The sequence below is a fragment of the Rhinopithecus bieti genome, unplaced genomic scaffold (genome assembly GCF_001698545.2).
Source record: "Rhinopithecus bieti isolate Rb0 unplaced genomic scaffold, ASM169854v2 scaffold_905, whole genome shotgun sequence".
NCBI classification, from domain to species: Eukaryota; Metazoa; Chordata; class Mammalia; order Primates; family Cercopithecidae; genus Rhinopithecus; species Rhinopithecus bieti.
The window spans coordinates 1,578,558-1,595,375 of record NW_016803348.1 but is presented as its reverse complement, the minus strand read 5'-3'; the positions used below and the strand labels follow the sequence as shown (position 1 = coordinate 1,595,375).

At 37.0% G+C, this 16,818-nt stretch overlaps 1 protein-coding gene across 1 annotated transcript; it reads right to left on the bottom strand.

Annotated features, from left to right (window-relative positions):
• Nucleotides 1-4,521: 4,521 nt before the first annotated feature.
• JCHAIN (joining chain of multimeric IgA and IgM) lies at nucleotides 4,522-16,512 on the bottom strand. Its single transcript, XM_017879156.1, is given in 6 exon segments — nucleotides 4,522-4,977; nucleotides 5,842-6,387; nucleotides 7,056-7,136; nucleotides 11,990-12,113; nucleotides 16,286-16,312; nucleotides 16,315-16,512. Coding segments are annotated over 5 exon segments (477 nt in total). The 5' UTR covers nucleotides 16,349-16,512; the 3' UTR covers nucleotides 4,522-4,977; nucleotides 5,842-6,176.
• Between the last annotated feature and the right edge of the window lie 306 nt (nucleotides 16,513-16,818).

Here is a 16,818-nt window from a genome sequence, read left to right as displayed (position 1 = left end):
GAATTCCTGGCCTCAAGTGATCCACACAGCTCAGCCTCCGCATGTGCTGGGATTACAGGTGTAAGCCACCATGCCCAGCCGATCTTTAATATTTAATCACAAATGTGTCTTATACTGTGTGCTAATTTTTTCCTGTGTTAGTTTTGCCTATAGAAGAAATAGGAAAATTGAAAAAGTGAGACCCAGTTCTTATTCTTCTTATGTGGCCCTCATAGCACTGTGCTGAGTACAGAGTAGATTTTAAGTAAATACCACTCTCTTTATCTTATGCAAATGAATAAAAATTTAGAATTTCACCAAAATTAGTATTAATTTATTAATTAATATTAAAAGTTTAATAATTAACACTTTTCTAATTATAAAATATACAGTCTTTGTAGAATATTTGGAACATTCTATACTAAAATGTAAAAGGAAACAAAAAAATAACATTTTGGCCTATTTCCCTCAAGTCTTTTCCTATGTATGTGTAGGGAATTTTCTTTTTTCTTTTTTTCTTTTTTGAGAGGGAGTCTGGCTCTGTCCACTAGGCTGGAGTGCAGTGGCAAGATCTTGGCTCACTGCAAACTCCGCCTCCCAGGTTCTGGCCATTCTTCTGCCTCAGCCTCCCAAGTAGCTGGGACTACAGGCACCCGCCACCACGCCTGGCTAATTTTTTGTATTTTTAGTAGAGACGGGGTGTCACTGTGTTAGCCAGGATGGTCTCGATCTCCTGACCTTATGATCCGCCCGCCTCAGCCTCCCAAAGTGCTGGGATTACAGGCTTGAACAACCGCGCCCGGCCGGGAATTTTCTTAAAGTCATTCCTTTATGCAAAATCCTACATTTTCCTCTTCACATCGTATATCAATTTCCATAAATTTTAAAACATATGATACTTCAGTTGTCTTTAAAATATTTTGAAGTATACCTGTATTACCAATCCCTTGATGATGGACTTAAAGTTTCCTATGAGTTTTCACTATTATAAATCATATCGTAATAGATATCTCGATCTCTGTCCGTATTTCTGGTTATTTCCTCAGAAGTGGAATCACCGAGGAAAGACAGTTTGAAGGATATTTAGACAGGATAACATACTGACTGAGAGCTTTGACTTTGGAGTCTGACAGCCTTGGAGCTAATCATCAGTTCTCCAGATACCTGAAAAACATTAGGCAGGTACTTCATCACCCTCACAGCTCAGTTTTACCATTTGTAAAGTGAAGACAGTACTTACTTCACGGAGTGTTAGGAGAATTCAACAAAACAATGCGTGTTAAAAATGTATATTCATTGTATTTTGTAACTCAACCACTAGATGGAAGTGGAGGTTTATGATTATAAAGTAGTGGCTCTCCTGCAATTCCCAGCCTCAGTAGCACCTGAGGAATTTGTGAGCCCTGCAATGTCTCCAGCTGCATCTCTGAGCTACTTGATCAGTATTTCTGAGGTGGGGCTCAGCAATCTACTTTCATGAGTCCTCCAGGTAATTCTCATATACTCTAAAGTTTGAAAATCACTGATCCTGCCGGGCGCAGTGGCTCACACCAGTAATCCCAGCACTTTGGGAGGCCGAGGTGAGGGCAGATCACTCGAGGTCGGGAGTTTGAGACCAGCCTGACCAACATGGAGAAACCCCGTCTTCTACTAAAAATACAAAAAATTAGCCAGGCGTTGTGGCGCATGCCTGTAATCCCAGCTACTCGAGAGGCTGAGGCAGGAGAATCACTTGAACCCAGGAGGCAGAGGTTGTGGCGAGCCAAGATCGTGTCATTGCACTTCCGCCTGGGCAACAAGAGCAAAACTCCGTCTGAAAAAAAAAAAACAGAAAATCACTGATCCAATATATATTCACATATATTTACATTCTTTTCTTATTTGTTGCTTAGGCAGGGAGAAGAGCCAAAGAAAATTAACACATAATAACTGTAATTTATGGATTGTTGCTAATTGCTACCACAGTGGTAATAAGTGATATACACAGCATGCATCCTTATTTTACAAAATCTATGTAGTTATTTTGCTCCCATTTTCAAATGAGGAAGCAATCTTTGAATTAACTTGCCCAATGTTACTTAGAGTATGTATTTCAATATAGACCATGGATTTATTCACTAGACTATACTGCCACCCCAAAGCCAAGACCTGGAAATTCCATTAAAGAACTTTACTTTTAATGCTAATTAATATAATTTTAATCTGGCTGGTGCTGAGTGTGCTTACCTGAGCAAATGGCTAACTTGTCAAGAACTATGCAGAACAAAAACATTTCTTACCAATTGTACCTATTTATGCCTGTCTTTTTTAAATGTCATCCATTTAATTAAAATTTAAAAGCGGGGCAAAAGTACAAAATGATAATAGACTTATGACAGGTCAATGAATTGGTCACATTAACCTCAAAATATCTCATGAGGTTTAAGAAAATGTTACAGTGAACATGATTCTCTAAGAACCTCAACTGATATTTGTTAAGACTATCGCAGAGTAATTCAGACTTTTGATTGCCATTTACTAGATAAATGAACCACTCAAATGGCTAATTATCCACTTAGTTGGTTTTCTCATTTATAATATGAAATACCCAAAAACTTATTGTAAGGATAAAATGAGATGACATAGATAAGTCATTTGGTACTTGAAGAATGCTATCATCATTATCATCACTAAATCAGATACGTCATAATTAGTATTGTGTTAATTTGGACTCTGCGGAATTGCAAGATGAGATTAGTGGGTGCAAGAGATTTATTAGGAAAACATCTCTGAGGGAAAACGGGAAGGGAGCTGAAGAAGGTTGAGTCATCGGATCCTGATGCAGGTCTTACCCATGTGGAGCAAAGAGGATAGGAAGGATGATTGGACAGATAATGTCTAGAGGTGCAGTGCTAAGAAATTTTCAGCAAAGATAATGAGCCCCCAAGTCAGTGCCCCATCAGAAGAGTCCTGTGTCTCCCAGGAACTGACCTTAGTGTCCCTTGTGCAAACACAGTGGATCTCAGAACTATAGGTCAATCACATTCCTTGCAGAGAACTGAGAGGCTCCTTTCATGGCCACCACATCTTACATTGATTCCTTAGTGTGTCCCTCTAAATATTCCACTAATACCAGCAAATGTTTGAATACAACTTAACAAAGGCTTTAATGTTTCCTCAATAACTCTCATTTAAGAATCACCAGCTACTCCGGATTTATATTGAATAAGTTAATATTTATAAAGCACTTACATTGGTACCTAACATAGTAAGTACTAAATTGTTACTAATATGGTAGTATCAGAGTTTAACTGAACTTCTGAAAGAAGGAAGACTTGTGGGACTACAAATTGCAGCCTTCTTCCAGCTAGCATTTAATGAGGTAATAATGCTGGAATAGGGGTCTCTCCTATAAGGATCTGCGATGTGGATCTACAATACTTTTTCTACTGGGTACACCAAGAAACTAAGGCAAAGATGAGGAGAAAGTAAGGGGTCTCTTCAGAAGCAGTCTCCCACGAATTATCATAGCTCTTTGGAAGCTATTTCTTTGCCTTCAGCAGGCTCTGCCAAATAATAATTCTTTATGTGTATGTCTTATCTCTTCACCTAAGCTATACTCACGTTCATTCATTCAACAAATATCTATTAAGTATCTCCATGTGCCAGACACTGTTCTAGATGGTGAGGACACATCAATGGGCAAAAGTGCATGCCTTTGTGGAGATTACACTCTAGTGAGGGAAGACAGACCATAAACATGACACATAACTAAATTACATAGTCTGCTAGAGGGAGGTAAGTACACGGGGGGGGAAGTAGACTAAGAAAAAGAAATCGAGTTTGAAATATTTAAAAAGTAGTCAGGGTGGGTCTCACAGAGAAGATGACACCTAAGCACAGTTCTGGGGAGTGAGCAGTGATAGTGACTTTCTCGAGGGTGCTTACCATAACTTCACCACCACAGACCAATCCTGTGCATTTGGTTAATATTTAATGAATGTTTACTGACTAAATGAAATTCAAAGACTTGGCTAAAACCACACTCTAGATTAAAGATCAGTCAAGAATGGATGTATCTTTAATACGCCAAAACTGGGGTTTCTACTGAAGCACCAGAGTGTCCTATGCATATCCCTAAAGAAACACTGAATAATCGGTGGAAGTCACTAAAAATGACTATTACCATTTTTTTAAAAGAAGGAAACAGAACAATTCCTTTTCAAGAAACCAACTCTTACTAATCATTCTCCCACTGTTTTAAATTCAGAGTTAGCATTTACTTTCCATAGTACCCTTAAATATATATGTCAATTGGCCTTGGCTTTCTGCCATAAAGAAGTTTTATGTACCATGATAAACATGGTATTTATCAGGAGGGATTTTTGCCCTTTTATTTAATTATGGGTATAAAATGGCAAAGCCACCTCAAATATGTACATGTATGAGTTCTGTAATTAATGCATCATTATATCATACTTACAAACCGTTCATCAATAGCAAGTTAACTTACATAAAGTTAACATGAGCAAAATTTGTCCAACAAATTATTTCACACAGGTATATGCTTATGAATCTATTTAATTGCTCAGACTGTGCTAGAGAATATGTACCAAGAAATACATATATTTCATAAGATTCAGTTACAAAACGGATGGTTTCAAATGGGAATTTCTTACACTAACCTGATTACGAAAAAAAGAAGTCTGTATCATCTGCTTCCAAGTCTGTTATGTCCAAATATATTTTTAATTATGCATTTATTTAGCTAGTTTTATAAATATTAGAGATTTTCACCTTAAATTATTTTTGTAAATAGTTTTAGAACATGTTTTCCAATTATTATTTTCCTAATGAAGACATATATTTGACCTATGTTTATACACATATATTCTCTACACAGTGAAACATTTTTCAAAGAGAATAGTAAAGAAAACGCAGAAGCTCTGACTCTCCAAGGAAAAGGAAAAAAAAAAAAAAAAAGAAGGGGGGGGAAATGTGAGGAACATTTTATTACACCTCCTGNCCAAAATGGAAATTATACAACTTGACCAATGTTCTATGTGAAAATAATTTCCTTGATTTCTATTTACTATGAGCATCTGCATAGAAGTGTTATTCTTTTCTATGCTTATGAATCTAGTTAATTGTTCAAACTGTGCTAGAGTATAAATATTTTGGAATACATATTTCATTAGATTCATTTACAACATAGATGGTTTCCAATGGGAATTTCTTACGCTAACCTGATTATCAAAAAAAGGTGAAAATGTATCATCTGCTTTCAAGTCTAGTGTTATGTCAAAATACATTTTCAATTATGCATTTAATTATTCAGCTAATGGATTTCATAAACAGTAGAGATTTCATTTTAAATTATTTTATAAATAGTTCCAAAACATGCTTTTTTGTTGTTTTTTTGTTTGTTTTGTTTTGAGACAGGATTTCTCTCCGTTGCCCAGGCTGGAGTGCAGCAGCGGGATCTGGGCTCATTGCAAACTCTGCCCCCCGGGTTCAAGCGATTCTTGTGCCTCAGCCTTCTGAGTAGCTGGGATCATAAGTGTGTGCCACCATGCCTGGCTTATTTTGTATTTTAGTAGAGACGAGGTTTTGCCATGTTGGCCAGACTGGTCTTAAGCTCGTGGCCTCCAGTGATCTGCCTGCCTCAGCCTCCCAGAGTGCTGGGATTATAGGATTGAGCCATCGTGCCTGGCTCAAAACATGTTTTCAACTATTATTTTCTAATGAAGACATATAATTGACCTATGTTTACACATGTATGTTCTCTATATAGTGAAACTTTTAAAGAGAGAATAGTATGGAAAATTCAAAAGCTCTGGCTCTCCAAGTCAAAGGCAGAGAAAGGGCAACATTTTGTTATGCCTCCTGATTTTACTCCTTGCATTTTATTTTCTCCCCTTGTCTATTTTTTTAATGCTAGAAACTGTTTTATTCCTAAGGAAGCATACCTCTTTCAGGTAAGCAGGATAATTGGCAGATTTTGATACTTAGAGTGTGAACATATAATTAAGAAGTGATTACCTAATAAAGATAACAATGTGACTATTTTAATTATTTTGGTGGCAGGGAGTTGGTTTTACATCATCCAAAAAAAAAAACCCTGGTTTCAAATTCATTGGTAATCAATATGCAAACTTTCTGAATCAAAATGGAGAGCCTCTCAAGAAAAAGAGCTATGCAGTCAGCAATGACTTAAATTAGTCAGGATAGCAGGAATCTGGGGTTAAGGCTGCTTCCACCATTTTGGTCTCACCACCATATGTGAATGGGACCACAGCTGTGTAGCACTTGTTTCTGTCATAAGTGTAGCAGGTCTCTGTAGCACTGTCTTCATCACAGATATTGCTCTGGGTAGCAGTAACTATCTGATTATCCAGCTCCACTTCTGTAGGATCGCATTTTTTACAGCTGAAAAGCAAACATATGCATTAGACAATCCCCTCAAATGCTGTCTCAAAATGCGACTACACATTTCAATCCAAAATCAATTAGTTCTTGCAGCTCTGCCGTGACAGCAAAGGATGACTCCTTTCAGACATAAGAAGCTCTACAATACAGAAGAGCTTATGGGATTTTCCAATCTTTAATATATATTAGTTGAAAATAAGCAATATGATTAATGATGTGATAATATGATTATTTTATCTATACCACACAGCAATTTCTACCATGTTAGGCTTATTCCCAACTGTATACCTGTTTAAACAAGTTATTTATAGTGACAAGAAAGGGAGAATTTTTCTTAAAAAATTGATGTTGGAGTCTGTCATTTCCAAAGAAACACCTGCCTGTTCATAAGATCAAATCTACTTATTGAACTATTAAGAGAAATTGGCCTTTCTATGAATGCCAATAATTTTTTCTTTAGAAAAAATGTATAGCTAAATTTTATCTGTGACAAAGTTTTATGAATTTATGATACCTAATAATTAACATAGGAATTAATGTATTCAAAAGTTCAGATTACATTTGTAAATGTTTATACTCCAACATATTTTGAAAAAAATCTTACAAGGTTAAAATTAAAAGCTATTAACTTCCACATCTATATTACTATGGAAAAAAATATATCTTACAGGTCAGACAAATGGTACACAAATTTGGTTCTCAATGGTGAGGTGGGATCAGAGATATTCTCCCTGTTGTTCAGAGGAACACTAAAAGAAAATAAAGAAAACAAAGTTAAAACAATGAAATACAGATATTGTTGTTTTTGGTAATAGGTATACTGCCACTATTTCATCAGAACAGTACTTATCATTGCATTTAGTACTCTATAAGCACTCTAGAGTAATACCATTACTCAGATTTTTTTGGTAACTTGCTATGTTTTAAATATGTCTCATTCAAAATAAACCTCACAGCAACTCCGCTGTCAACTATCTTTGCTGACTTGGCAAATTTTTGCTTTTCCTTTAAAACTCAACTCAGGTTTTACCTCTGTAATAATTATATTGATGTTATCCTCACCCTTCAACAAACTTCTTCCTCTGCAGTCTCATTACTGCTCATATATATTTATTATATTGAATACCATATCATAGTTGCTTGTCTACAGAGTGGTTGCTTCCCTGGGCTATGTAAGTTCCTTGAGGTAAAAACATTTATGTATTCCCAGTGCCTAGCTAGGTATGTGGCATATGGAATATGTTCAGTATTTGTGAAATGGACAGACAGATATTATTATCCAGATTTTAGAGGAGAGGAAGTCATAAATAGGAGAGGTTAGTGGTCCACCCAAGTTCACACAAAAATTAAGTAGCAAAGCTGGAACTTTTTCATGTGATGTCCTGTGAAAAATTAGATAATGATTGTCAACAAGTTGAGGTGATTTCATTAACTTTAAAATTTTTTTCATGTAAGTCATCATTCCTTCTCATATGCACCCCTCTCTACCAAAAGGAACAACAAAAAACTTGTTTCCTAACTCAGTATTTAGCAATATTATCCAAGCCAGAAACCTGATTATCATACCTGAATCCTCCCCCGTCACACATCTACTCAATCTCACAGTCCAGTTGATTCTAATTATTTTCATGTGTGAAATCCATCCACTTGCCTCTCTTCTCATTATTACTGCCTTAATTCAGGACACCACTATCCTCTCCTAGATTATAACACTGTCTTCCTTTTGTCTTGCCCCTTTCAAAGCACTGGTCACATTATGGCCAAACGTCCTTTCTAAAATGCAAGCTTAATTTCCTTCTCTGCTTAAAACTTCTAGCGTCTCTCCACAGATAACAGGGTATCCTCAAAATAGCATAGAAGGCACATCCTAATATGCCCCTAACTCTCCAGCTTCATCTCTCACAATGTCACGCTCCACAGTGCATGCCAGCTGTAAACAATCACTTGCAGTTCCACAAACGTACCATGCTTTTCTCATCTCCCATCTTAACAATAACAGTTCTAACATATAATACTGGTTACAGTGTGCCTGGTACTATGCTAAGCATATTACGTGATGATCTCATCTAATCCTCACAGCAATCTATTTCCTTTTCCTGGAATGACCTGCCCCACCTATTAATTCTCTCACTCCCCACACACATTTAGCCAGCAAACTCCTATTGAGCTAACAGCCATCATCCATCCCACCACTTATTCCAAACACCCTTTCCTGCCTCCCACTGCCACCCTTCTCCTCTCCCTGAGGATTGGACTGGGTACCCCTCCTCAGTGCTCCTATAACAACCCATGCCCGTTCCTATCATAGCACTTACAATACAGAATTGTAATTGCCTTTTTAATTGTTTAAGGTTTCCCGTTAGACTATAAATTCTCTTAAGAAATGGACTGTATTTTAAATAAACTGTTTTATCCCCACCGCCAACCCTTAATATTTGGCAGTTACTAAATAAACATTCGTTGAATGAATGAATGAATCTATTCTTAATAAGACTGTAAAGACTCCAGTAATATCAGAAAAAGCTTTAAATAATGAGAAAGACAAGGTAATAAACATTTTTGAGAGGCTACTATAAGCCAAACACTGTTCTTTTATGAATTATTGTATTTAACCCTCACAATCCTATAAAGTATATGTGTATATATTCACACATACATACATAATTATCCCTTTTTTTAAAGTTTAAGAAAAAGACTTAGTTAAGTAACTTGCCCAAAGTCACATCATTTTAATAAGTAATGGAGTTGGGAATACTACCATAATGGCAGGTATTATTGTTACCTACATGATGGCTCATGCCTGTAATCCCAGCACTTCGGGACGCTGAGGTGGGTAGATTGCTTGAAGTCAGGAGTTCAAGCCCAGCCTGGCCAACATGGTGAAATCCTATCTCCACTAAAAATACAAAAATTAGCCGGGAGATGTGGCACGCACATGTAGTCCCAGCTACTCAGGAGGCTGAGGCAGGAGAATTGCTTGAACCCGGGAGGCAGATGTTGCAGTGAGCCAAGATCATGCTACTACACTCCAGCCTGGGCAACACAGTGAGACTCTGTCTCAAAAAAAATAATAGCTGGGCATGGTGGCTCATGTCTGTGCTTTGGGAGGCCAAGGTGGGCAGATCACCTGAGGTCAAGAGTTTGAGACTAGCCTGGCCAATATGGTGAAACTTTGTCTCTACTAAAAATACAAAAATATTAGCTGGGCATGGTGGTATGTGCCTTTAGTCCCAGCTACTCGGGGAGGCTGAGGCAGGCGAATTGCTTGAACCCAAGAGGCAGAGGTTGCAGTGAGCCAAGATCGCAGCACTGCATTCCAGCCTGGGTGACAGAGGGAGAGTCCATCTCAAAATAATAATAATAATAATAATAATAATAATAATAATAATAATACCATAATGGCACAGCAATGGTAACATACTTTCAGAAATCAGAACAGGGAAGATCAACACATCAGGTAAAGTGTCATGAAGCATCTAAATTATCTGATTTCAGTAAACAATATAATATAAAAGAGTCATTTCATAAAATAAAAGATGAATTAGAAGATCATGGAGAGCCATTTAAAAAATCTCCTCCTGGAGGTTTAAACATAGGATAGACACTCTTCAACATGGCTTAAGTGCCAATGTTATGTATGCCATTCTTTCCAATTACCCACTACTCCAGCTGTTCTATCCCTAACACGAAGCTATGTGGGCAGGATCTCAGTGGTCAAAGAAAACCTGCTAGAGGAAGTGATGGCTGAACTAAGACATGCACATTGAGAAGGAGTTAACTAGGCTAAGAGGGGTGGGACAGAGTTCTTCAAACAGAGGAACTAACAGGTATAAAAGCACTGTGAATGTGGGGAAATAGAGACATTACAGCAGTCCTGAATTTATTTATTTATTTTATTTTTTACTTTTTAAGGAAGTCTTGCTCTTGTCCCCCAGGCTGGAGTGCAGCAATGATGTGATCTCGGCTCACCGCAAACTCCGCGTCCCGGGTTCAAGCAATTCTCCTGCCTCAGCCTTCCGAGTAGCTGGGATTACAGGCACCTGCCACTATGCCCGGCTAATTTTTGTATTTTCAGTAGAGACCGGGTTTCACCATGTTGGCCAGACTGGTCTCAAACTCCTGACCTCAGGTGATCTGCCCACCTTGGCCTCCCAAAGTGCTGCGATTACAGGCGTGAGTCATCACGCCCAGCCCCAGTAGTGCTGAATTTTTAAACATAAAGTAAAAGAAAAGTGGCAATGGATGATCTTGAGAGTTATGCTAAGCTTTGTAGGTCAGGCCAAGGCATTTGTAATATATCCTAAGATCAATGCTGGGGAAACCATCACAAGGCTTTTAAGCAGGATAGTGACAATAATTGGCACATAGATTAGGTGAATAAATAATAGTAAATATTTTTTAATATGTCCCAGAAATATATAAGCTCTAAAAGGAATATTCTCTATTTATTTTTACAATAATCCTACGAGTTAAGCATGATTTTTTTCCTCATTTAAAGATGAAAAAGTTGAAGTTCAAAGTAGATAAGTAACTTGCATACAAGAACACACAGCTATTAAGTGTCCCAGACAGAACTTAAAACAAAATTCTTAAACACATTATACTTTTCCCATTGATTGAAAGGAATGGAATGCCCTGTTCTCTTTCTATAGGAGATTCCATTGGGGAAAAACTATTAAGGTAGGAGTGGTTTACAAGGAAAACTTATAACTGATTGGATCCAATAGAAATCTAATTTCTCAAATAGTATCAGCATTCTTGCTATTGAAAAAGAGCTATATAGCATATAACTCTGGACTGTGTGTGAAATGAAATGAATATCTGAAATCCAATCTAAAAGTGAGATCGAATCAAATTAGTTAATGTGATCAGTCTGCCTTATCTCGATGCAGACATCTGATTACAGTGTAAAAGACTCAGTTATCTATATATGGTACAAAATAAGACTTTAGTGTTATCTGCAGTTTCAGTTTGAACTGATCAAGGGCAACTGAAAGTTCTGATTCAAATTGAAATAACTTGGCCAGGCGTGGTGGCCCAGGCCTATAATCCTAGCACTCTGGGAGGCCAAGGCAGGAGGATCGCTTGAGCTCAGAAGTTCGAGAACAGCCTGGGCAACATAGTGAGACCCTGTCTCTAGAGAAAAATAAAAAATTATCCAGGTGTGGTGGTGCATGCCTGTAGTTCCATCTACTGAGGAGGATCACTTAAGCCTGGGAGTTCGAGGCTGCAGTAAGCAGTGATCTTGCCACTGCACTCTAGCCTGGGTGACAGAGTGAGACCCTGTCTCAAAAACAAGCAATCAAAAATAAATAAATAGAAATAACTTCATATAACAGTGCATGTTGATGACTAGATAACAGCCTTTGTTTATAATTTGATGTAGCCCACTGATTTTAGATTGCCTGTAATCTTTCATTCTTACCTCTAATTTCAATAAAATTGCCTCAAGTTCATTCACAAGATTCAACTCTTTACTCATGTAAAGTGCTACACAGCAAAAAGGGGAGTAAAGATGTAGGTATTACATTCAAACAATGCTTAGTGTCAGAAAGTATCTCTGCTTAGAACAGGAAAAAAAGGAATATGGAATGCCACATACATAATTCGGATATTTCTCTCCACAATGTCCTCATTAGGATCTTCGGAAGAACGGATGATCCTAGAAGTAATCCGGGCACACTTACATTTGTTGTCAACAAGAACAATCCTTTCATCTTCTTGAGCTTGAAAGGTAAACGTATTACAAAGAAAGGAAAACAAATGTCAATTTATATATTTTGCATTGAGTTATTTTATCTTTCTTGCCTGCAGAAAATAGTTTTATGGTTGGTTTTCTCAACTTTATCCATTTGTTCTCTAAGCAGAATCTTACATCACAGTGAAGGAAATCCAAAAGTACTCTAAAAGGAATTTTCACTTTTTTCTTGAACCAGTGTATGGGAACGTGGGATGAAATAATTCTGATTTTCACATCCTTCCTGAACTCTCATTTGTACTTAAAATTTTTTTTGGATAAATTGTATTATAGTTAAGAACAGGCATGTTTTCCTCCAAGATAACCTTATTTTGTATGACTTTTAAATATTCTCTACCACAATTATCTGCCTTTTCATAACAGATTATCATAGTACATAATTCAATAAAAAATAATAAAGACTATATTTCTTATAAGAATTATTTTAAGCAGGGTGCAGTGGCTCATGCCTGTAATCCAGGACTTTCGGAGGCCGAGGCAGGCAGATCACAAGGTCAGGAGTTCAAGACCAGCCTGGCCAACATAGTGAAACCCCGTCTCTATTAAAATACAAAAATTAGCCGGGCATAGTGGTGAATGCCTGTAGTCCCAGCTACTCGAGAGGCTGAGGCAGGAGAATCACTTGAACCCGGGAGGTGGAGGTGGCAGTGAGCCAAGATCATGCCACTGCACTCCAGCTTGGGCAACAGAGTGAGACTTCATCTCCAAAAAAAGGAAAAAAAAAAGAATTATTTAAAAAGAGTATGTATGACATAAAGTGCTATAAATTTGCAAAAGCAATTTAGAAATATTATGAGGTACAATCTCAATTGAATATGCCTGTATACAGAAAAAAATGAATAAATGAATAAATACACATATAACCATTTAAGCCTTAACTTTGAATATCAAAATTTATTGTCTCATCTGAATATTAGACAAAAAGGTCTGATAAGTTGTTCGTTTGTTTGTTTGAGATAGTGTCTCACTCTGTCACCCAGGCTGGAGTGCAGTGGCACGATCTCAGCTCACTGCAACCTCTGCCTCCCGGGTTCAAGCGATTTTCCTGCCTCGGCCTCCCAAGTAGCTGGGACTACAGGTGTGCACCATCACGCCTGGCTAGATCTTTGTGGTTTTTTTTTAGCACAGATGGAGTTTCACCATGTTGCCCAGGCTGGTCTTAAACTCCTGACCTCAAGTGATCCATCTGCTTCAAGCCTCCCAAAGTGCTGGGATTACAGAGCCACCGCACCCAACCTTGATAAGTATTGCAAGGAATAAACAAAGGAAATTTTGTATCATCTGGATTTGGACTAACAGGTTTTATTTTAATTTTCTATTTTTGAGACAGAGTTTCACTCTTGTTGCCCAGGCTGCAGTGCAATGGCGCAATCTCAGCTCACTGCAACCTCCGCCTCCCGGGTTCAAGCGATTCTCCTGCCTCAACCTCTCAAGTAGCTGGGATTACAGGCATGTGCCACCATGCCCATCTAATTTTTGTATTTTTAGTAGAGACCAAGTTTCACCACGTTGGTCAGGCTGGTCTCGAACTCCTGACCTCAGCTGATCCACCAGCCTCGGCCTCCCAAAGTGCTGGGATTATGGGCGTGAGCCACCGTGCCCAGCAAATTACCAGATTCTAAAAATTCAATAATAGCTTTACATAAGTAATGCTATTAAATAAGAGCGCTAAATAATAATGATGATGATGCTGGCCGGGTGCAGTGGCTCACGCCTGTAATCCCAGCACTTTGGGAGGCCGAGGTGGGTGGATAATGAGTTCAGGAGTTCCAGACCAGCCTGTCAATATGGCGAAACCCTGTCTCTACTAATAACACAAAAATTAGCCAGGTGTGGTGGTGCACACTTGTAGTCCCAGCTACCAGGGAGGCTGAGGCAGAAGAATCGCTTGAACCTCAGAGGTGGAGGTTGCAGTGAGCTGAGATTGTACCACTGCACTCCAGTCTGGGCGACAGTGAGACTCCATCTCAAAAAAAAAATAAATAAATAAAAATAAAAATAAAATAATAATAATAATAATAACGATGATGTTAAATATGCTGTATTCGTATAATTTTAGCTAAGTGACCTTTAACAATTCCTCTCATTAAGCCTCAACTAAGAAAAACACAGATTTAGCACATGAATTCAAGTTATAAAGTTTAAATGATCAGAATAGTTATAATTTTAACTGGAAGTCTGTTCCTGTGACGATTCCCAGAGCAGAGAGAACCTAATGCAGTATTTCAGTCTTAATGATAAGAGCCACTACAAAAACATTTTAAGACCATTGTTATTGTACTTGTAATTGTTTGAAGCACTTTATAATGCATTATTACACCATTATTCATAAGTTCCTAATGAATCTTCTGACACAGTCTGTGTAATATTGGAAAGAAACATTATGGAGTCAATTCAAGGTAATGAAATAACTCATTAACATCTGAAAAAGGTAAAATGACCTAAATGATGTCCTCTTTTCTACTTGTGTATCCATGACTCTTAAATGTTTTTTCTCAGTGAAACATAAATAAGCACATAATGCCTGACCAAAAATACAGATTGTTGAGGAGTGACTTAACTATTGAGTCTTAAATAGAAAATGTCTATATTCTATTATAGCATATAATTATTTCCTTACCAGAAACCTGGGAAGTTAATATATAAAAATATTAGGCAGCCTAACATCTATCAGAAATACATAGCTGTCAGAAAATTTACAAATACTTTCAATTCACTAAGACTTAGAGTCTAACATTTGATCTCACCAACAGGCAGTATTTTTCCTAACAAACCTGATATTAGGGACTGTGCTTTACTTTATTCCAAGAGCATCTGACACATAGTAGCTGTTCAATGAATATGTGTTAAACGTAATTCAGTTCAAACAAATAAGAAAATAGATTTAACAACATATGCTAGATATGACCATAATGAGTTTACTAAAAAGTGATTGCCTTACACAAGGCAGAATAGGATAGTAGGAGTGTGGGCTATAGGGTCAGATTGCCTGGGTTCTACTTACTCTCTTGCTTGATGTATGACTTTGGTAAGTTATTTCACCTCTGTAAGACTCAACTGGCTCAACTGTATGTCAGAAGTAATAATAGTATTTATCTTCACATGGTTACTGAGAGAATTAAATGGAATATTATATGTAAAGGAATTAGCATGATACCTAGAATATCATATTCAGTAAGTGATAGCTATTTTATATACAGATGGTCCCCAGCTTACCATGGTTCTACTTACAATTTTCCTACTTTATGATGCTGTGAAAGTGATATGCATTCAGTATGCTCCTCAGCTACAATAGGGCTACCTCCCTATAAAGTCATTGTAGGGTTTATAGGGAAATAGCCCCATTATATATATCATATATTTTTAGATATGTACATATACTTACGTTGTACATCCTTTAGTAATATTTTATATTTTAAATCATTAGAAAGTTATTCTTGATGCTAAATTAGTATAATATATATATATAATGTCTATTCCTAATCACATTTCTGTCATTATTTGTCTTGAAATAAGAACCACAGACTCAGTGATAGGAACAATCCAGACAAATTTTAATGTGCCCTTCTAAATGAAAATTATTTAATACTGTACCTCTAAATTCAGAATGTATTCCATTTTCTGAAGTTGTTTGAAAGATCAATAAACAAAATAACAAAAGTTCAGTCATCAATTTATAGGCAACCTGTATAACATTAAACATTGTTAAAGGGTCATAATAAATCTGTGGGCTCAGATCCAGGAAAGCTGTTAAAACCAATACCAGCCTCTTTGGGGAAATAAAATCCCAATGCATTCCATGTTGTACTTACAGTAATTATTATTTCACTTCTCCAGAATATTAATTTAAGAGACTCAAGGGAAGGATTATAGATTTTTAAGATTCAGTGTGGACGTTCATATAAGTAGGACTATCTGTAGTTAGCTAATTTCTTATTCTCTAGTTTGTAGTAGGCAAATAACTAAGAGAAAAAATAATTAAAAGATTCTTATCTGTGTAAAGTCAACTGCCATAGAAAGATAAAAGCATGTTAGAAACAGTAGCTGGCCTGCTGGCCAACCAAAGCATAGGCATAAATGTTTAAAACTGAAAAACAGATCTGTCCTATATTTTCCTTTGATTTTCTAAATATCACATACCTTTTACATGAACAGCCTTAACAAAATGGCCAGGACTCCCCAGAAAAGCAAATGGTTCTTCATCTTGACTTCACTTCTTCTGAAAACGGGAGCAAAAAAAGTCAGGGTTAAGGTGTGTGATCTATAAGGAGTGTGCAAATGATGGTGCTTCTGCTTTCTTAAAATAACACTCCAGGCAGCTAACAAACTAAAAACAATCACAACTGTGGTTGAAGTCTGCAGTTTAAATGCCGAACTGGAAAAATGTATGACTCACATTTAAGTATTTTCTTGCAAAGCATCAAAAAAAAAAAAAACCCATAATTTGATGCAATCATTTTTATTTTGCATTTACACTATATAAATGTTTAAACCAGAAGACTAATAATAATTTCCCAAAGAAGGATTCCATTAAGAATGTTGAAATAGGGACTTTCCATTTTATTACCTAGATATGTTCATATTAGTCTTCAAATCAGACATCTGACATTTGCCATGCCTAGAATAATAAATGAAGTGAAGGAGGAGAGATGAAGGAAGGGGAGAGAAATGAA